Source organism: Macaca thibetana, chromosome 4, assembly GCF_024542745.1.
Source record: "Macaca thibetana thibetana isolate TM-01 chromosome 4, ASM2454274v1, whole genome shotgun sequence".
In the NCBI taxonomy this organism is placed as follows: domain Eukaryota; kingdom Metazoa; phylum Chordata; class Mammalia; order Primates; family Cercopithecidae; genus Macaca; species Macaca thibetana.
Genome location: NC_065581.1, coordinates 115,243,291 through 115,249,911, shown reverse-complemented (window position 1 = coordinate 115,249,911; position 6,621 = coordinate 115,243,291). Strand labels below are relative to the sequence as shown.

Here is a 6,621-nt window from a genome sequence, read left to right as displayed (position 1 = left end):
TCCTAGAAACAGTTTACTCTTGTTTCAAAGTAATTCTTCTCCATATCCTCGCTCGCCAAATTCTTTCACTACTTTTGATAGTTCCCAGTGTGTTTCTGATAGACCTGAAAGTCCCAAGAGACCCTTACCGTAACCTGTAGACCAGCAATTCTCAATTTTTTTCAATTTCAAGACCTCTTTACACCCTTAAAAATTATTGAAAACCCCAAAAAACTTTTGTTTATGTGGGTCAGATCCACCGATATATAGCATTTTAAAATTTAAAACTGGGAAATTTGTAAACAATTGATTAATTTATTTTTAAAATTGTTGAAAACCCCAAAAAACTTTTGTTTATGTGGGTCAGATCCACCGATATATAGCATTTTAAAATTTAAAACTGGGAAATTTGTAAACAATTGATTAATTTATTTTTTAAAAAACCCTTCACGTTTGCATAAATAACATTTTCATGAAGCATAAGCCATGTTTTAAAAAAATTAGTAAGATGTGTATGCTTTTATAAAACTCTAATGGCTGACTTAATAGAAGACAGCATATGGGTTCTCATACCTTCTTTTGTATTCAATCTGTTATGATATGCTGTCCTGGTTGAAATATGTAAAGAAAATTCAGCTCTATACAGGTATGCCGTTGGAAAAAGGAGGAATATTTTTATAAACCTTTCAGATACTTGTGGATATCCTTCTTTAATGCCATTCAAAAACTCAAAACTCAACAAGTGGTAGTTTTTAAAAAAGATTAATTGCAAACAGAATCAAATTCATTATCAATGAACTTTTCCTTCTCTGTTACTTTAAACTCCATTGGACTATATTTCACTGTGAATACACATACGATTATGTGACACCATGCATTGGTCATTTGGAAGTTCACTGAGCTATTCAGATCTTTCAGATGTTGACATATTGTATTATATAATATCCCCAAAGATTACATATATTAATATCACTACAAATAGCATCAGAAAAGTTCGAAGTTTTGGGAAGCTGTCAGGCACACAGTGGAAAATTCAAGTTGGGGTTTTGATTGTTCGTTTGCTTTTTGTGACAGGGTCTTGCTCCATCACCCAGGCTGGAGTGCAGTGGCACAGTCTCAGTTCACTACAACTCTGATCCCCAGGCTCCAGAAATCCTCCCATCTCAGCCTCCCGCATAGCTGGGACTACAGGCACACACCACCATGCCCAGCTAATTTTTGCATTTTTTGTAGAGACAGGGTCTTGCTATGTTGCCCAGGCCAGTCTCGAACTCCTGGGCTCAAGCAATCCACTCGCCTTGGCCTCCTAAAGCACTGGGATTACAAGCAGGAACCACCACGCCTGGCTGAAGATTGAAGTTTTTAAAACATCTAATTTTCACTTGAAAGCTTGAATTGTATCATTGGCAACAAATACTGTCAGTTATTTTCCTTGAGATGACAACTTCACTTAGTTCTTTTCAAGAAAACCTCTGCCATGTAGCCAACTGTGAATGACCACAGTTTGCCTGTCAGTCATTCTGTCAAGTAAAATGGTGCTCCTCGAACAAAGCAACGAGTTTAGCTCACAACTCAACAACCACACAGTGGTCTTCTTCCCGCCCACCATGGCACTTACATTAATATAAGCAGCAGAGGTGCTTTATGTGTACTTCCCATTGTGTGAAAATACTCAAAAGACCTGTAACCGAGGATCAAGACTAATACAATTAATTTCTTTTTTTTTTTTTTCACAGTAAAAATACATTTATATCAAGTAAAAAACATAATGCAGGACAAATATATACATGTACACTTCCTTTCTTTCTTTTTCTTTTTTTTTTTTTTTGAGACAGAATCTCACCTGTTGCCCAGGCTGGAACACAATGGTGTGATCTCGGCTCACTGCAACCTCCGCCTCCCTCGCTCAAGCGATTCTTGTGCCTCAGCCTCCCAAGTAGCTGAGATTACAGGTGGCTGCCACCACACCCAGCTAATTTCTATATTTTTAGTAGAGATGGGGTTTTGCCATGTTGACCAGGCTGGTCTCGAACTCCTGACCTCAAGTGATTCACCTGCCTCGGTCTCCTGGGATTACAGGCATGAGCCACTGCATCCAGCCATACGTGTACATTTTCAGAGTTCAAGTGAATATACAGTTTTCTTTATAAGTATGTAAATAAATTTCATAACACTACAAAAATACAAGTCATCTGAGAAGTTTACAGTGTTACAGTGATCCCAGTACTGTAGGAGAGAAATGAAATAGCTGTAGATAATTAAAAGCTAATTAGATAAATCAAGTTACAGTATCATCCTTCAGATTAAAGTGCTCTGATACAACCAATGCCACAGCAAACAAAATCCTGGAAAGGGATTGCACTGCCAATGATTTTGCCTTTTAACCTCAGTGTAACAAGGACATACATAAAAGTGATTCTCGATTTAATAACTGCTAGCATCTCCACCCCTGCCCACGCTATTGGCCTGTGACATTCTTCCCCTAGGAGAGATGTCAAGGTTAGATGAGATTCTATCATAGCCAGGAGAAAAAATGAGCAATACCGGAAACATACTAATTCCAGTCTTAAGTGAGTAACAACAAAATTACCTGAAAAATCTGAACTGGTGCTTTTAGCTAAGGAGGAAGCAAGTGTCCTAGTTTAAAAAAAAAAAAAAAAAGTCTATAAATCTAGTTTTAAAAATACAAATTCAAAAATAAGTATCATCTTCTTGCTCTGCACAATTTTATAACAAGGGGGTAAAATACTGGTGAGTCTATTCATGAGGGAAAATGGAAAAAAATGCAACCATTTGAAGGCTGAGGCATTTCTGTTTTCTACTGACTTTTCACTTTTATTAACTACATTAAGCCCTTCACTACAATTTCCCCAGTATCCCAGAAATAATTTGGGTTTCTTTTTGGGCAGGCAGAGAAAGTGTTCAAAGGACAGACATGCAGATGCAGTTCAATCCCTTTGTGGTCCAGTCCGTGGTCTCCTGTCCCCTGCACAGTGAAGGAGCTTTTTTCTTTCTATTTTTTTTTTAAGACGGAATCTTAAAAAAATTGCCCAGGCTCTTTAAGAGTCTTAAAAAACCTCTTGCCCAGGCTGGAGTGCAGTGGCATGATCTTGGCTCACTGCAGCCTCCATCTCCCAAGTTCAAGTGATTCTTCTGCCTCAGCCTCCCAAGTAGCCGGGATTACAGGCACGCACCACCACACCAAGCTAATTTTTGTATTTTTAGTAGAGACGGGGTTTCGCCATGTTGGTTAGGTTGGTCTCGAACTCCTCACCTCAAGTGATCCACCCTCCTCGGCCTTGCAAGGTGCTGGGATTACAAGCATGAGCCACTGCGCCTGGCCTGAGGGGGCTTCCTCATCTTGGGGAGTTGGTGGACACTGTCTCTGCCCCTCACAAGGAGTGTTGCTGAGGAAACCAGGGCACCGAGCAAAGGCACAGGGGGAAAAGGCCAAGCAATCCTATTGACATCATTCCACACCTGCCAGAACTGTATTAGCGAGTGCGTGGACCACCCAAGCAAAGCGCTGAACAGGCTGGTCTAGCCAGCAGGAACCTGGCTGTCATAAGAAGAGGGGCTTTTACCAAGTTCCTCAAATTGAATAAAGAGTAATTCTTTTAATTCCTGAATTCTACTTTTCCAATCTCCAGTAAAAGGGCCCTGGATCTAAGCAGAACATATTTTAAGGCTAGAGAGTAGTAGAAGTTGATGTTTAGAAAAGGCCACTTGTTCGAAATCCGAAAGGCACACTCAGAGGCTTATTCTAAACACCCCTGCTCCCATCAAAAAACAAGACCCAAGTTTGAGAAGCTGGGTAGGTTTACATGGTATCAAAATTTAACATCTGCAGCCAAAAGCCACACCTGAGCTACTCAAAAGCCAAGAAAGTATGTGTATGTAACACAGCACCAATGGCATGGTCCTTTTTTCATTTAAAGCTTTCTCAGGTAAGCTTTAAGAGCTGGAGGATACATATTGAAAAAAATCTCAGTATGAAAGAAAGAAAACCCCAGTGTTAAAATACATGAATACCTCCTGTGCCATCTGAATCTCTGGCTTAGGATCAAATCTTATGACCACGTCTCTGGTGGGCATAAAATATTTACAACCTAGTTAAAGGCACAGTGGCATTTAAAAATAAAGCCCTGGGAATGTATAGTAAAAGATTCATTGTAATCATTAACCTGGCTTCCATTGGTAGAATTCACTCTTGCCAGATAACATGTGAGGGAGACGGTGATTCGGAGTCTGCTGGCTGGTTATCAGGCAGGGCGAGTCCTTGACCCCTAGAGCAGGTGAAGGTGAAGTCACAAAAACGTCTCGGGGTTTTTTTTTCCTGCTGATTTACATCTTTCCTGCTTTTTTGCCAACCTGAGTCGGGATGCGGAGGATATTGGGGGTTTCTTCCATGACTCGGACAAGCAGGTTGTCAATGTAGTCTTCCAGCTCTCGGACCTGGAACTCCTTCTTGCTTATCGTTTCCTTCTGTTTGAGGACCAGCTGGATGAGCTCATCATGGGTCAGCTGTGCGTACGCAAATGCAGGGTCTGAGGGGCTGTATTTCTTCATCATGGCCTCGTTGTTCAAGTTCTCACTGATGATGGTGGCAGTTCCCAAGCTGGAGTTAGCAACCTTGGTGGTCGTTGCATTCATTGGCTTCACAGGATGAAGTCGGGGCTTGACAGCTCTGGTCTGGGGAGCCCTCTGAGAGGAAATTGGAGGTTTTGGTTCAGACTTGGACTCCGGCTCAGCTTCTGGTTCTGTGATCTGCACATCTTCAAAGGGGTTCAGGGAGCTGCCCTGTCTGGAGACAACAGCTGCGGTATCTTTCTCGGATCTTCTCACAAGGTCTTCAGCAGGCCCCGACGCGTCCTCCCCGGGCTTAACCCCCATCAGCATGCCTTCCTTCTCCCTCCCCAGGACCGTGAGAGGGTTTTCACCTTCACTGCTCTTAGCCACGTCCTTCTTCCCCGTCATCAGAGACAGCAAAGAGGACCTCCTGCTCTCTGGTTTCTTGCTCTCCTTGGCTTCTTTTGCGGCCTCCGAGTTTGCGGGGGCCATGTTTTCCCTGAGGTCCCCACTGACCAGTGGGGCAGGTCGGTAGGACGGCAGGGTCATAGACTTCAAGGAGTCCTTGGTGGAAGATTCGGAGAACCGCCTGTCAGAAGACAGCCCACCTCCTTCAGCAGGCTCCTTCCAAGACCCAGCCGCCAGGTTCTCCGTAGAAGAGAACAAATGCTTCTTTCTGAAGCCCCTGGGGGATGGGGAGGAGGATGGGCTACTGTCCTTGGTCTCACCCTTGCCTTCTGGCTGCTCCAGGTAAACATGGTTCCCATTGATGCAGACATTAGAGCGGGAAAGGACATCGTTCTTAGACCGAAGGCCGCCAAGAAAGGAAAGTCCTTCCTTCTTGGGAAGGGTGAAGTTGACCTGGTTCAGTTGCTTAAGATCTGTACTCGCTGTTCTCTTGTGAGACATGACATCCGAGGCTGAGGAGGACTCGTCCTCATTGTCGTCTTCATCCCACTGGGACTGAAAGTCTCCGGGACGAAGCAGCACTTTTTCTGGCTTTGAAGTCGGCAGGACAGACATGGACTGGGAAAGAGTCGTCTTCTGCAAATTCGACTTGGAAAATAAGGTCTTGATCTTCGATTTCTTTTTCTTGTCTTTGCCCACAGACTCATCATCACTGTCGACCGAAGGTGTCGTGCTAGGGATGATGGCTGAGGCGGTGTCTGACCCGCTGTCCTTATTCTTCCCCTTGATCTTGTCCTTCAGTTTTCCAAATGGATTCCGAGACTTGTCTTTCATAGAAAGGTCAAACATGCTGGCAGTCATGTTGTTTCTCATAAACTGAATGTCAACCTCAATTTCTCCTCGCTCCTTATCCTTCTTTCCTGGTTTGGATTTCAGCTTATACCACTGCGTCTTTCTGCGGCCCTGGTCGCGGTGCAGATCCCGCAGGTCCACCTCGGCGCGGCCCAGGAACTTGTCGAGGCCGAGCAGCGCGCGGTGCAGCACGGTGAGCTGCAGGGTGGCGGCGGCCGCGGGCCCGGAGGACAGCAGCGGCGGCAGCTCGAAGGTGGCCTCCTCGCGCCACACAGGCGCGCCCAGGCTGCGCTCCGACACCGAGGTGGCGTACTTCTCCTTGCCCACCTGGATCACCGCGTACGCGTCGCTCGTGCCCCCGGGGCCCTTGGCCCGCAGGCCCCGCGCCTGCAGCACCGTCACCTGCACGTGGGTTGGGGACCACACGGCCCCCAGGCCCCGGCCCGCCGAGGCCATTAGGGACATGGTGACGATAACGCCCCAGACGCGAGGAGAAGATCGCGGGCACTGGCCATACAATTAATTTCTACTGCTTCCTAAGGGCATTCTTAAGTGACACTAGCATATTTTACAAGCCAGAGTGTGACAATGAGCACAATGACGGCTACCACAGCTTGCTGCCAGCCATTGCCTTGACTTGTCCTAAAGTACAGCCATTTTCACCCGCCTCATGGCTAGTGCATCATCAGCGCAAAGTCAACCCAGTAAAAAAGGCAAATAGCATCTTGGTGTTATCATAAAAATAGTTTTGACCTCATGGCTCCCCTTAAAGGGCTTGGGGTATCACGGAGAACCATCGCTACAGCCAACTGA

General features: G+C 45.1%; 1 protein-coding gene across 1 annotated transcript; it reads right to left on the bottom strand.

Moving 5' to 3' along the window:
• Nucleotides 1–1,715: 1,715 nt before the first annotated feature.
• On the bottom strand, nucleotides 1,716–6,314 carry LOC126952492 (rab11 family-interacting protein 1-like). The gene has a single exon (XM_050787151.1). It carries the CDS (start codon nucleotides 6,271–6,273, stop codon nucleotides 4,324–4,326), a length of 1,950 nt encoding a protein of 649 aa, XP_050643108.1. The 5' UTR covers nucleotides 6,274–6,314; the 3' UTR covers nucleotides 1,716–4,323.
• Between the last annotated feature and the right edge of the window lie 307 nt (nucleotides 6,315–6,621).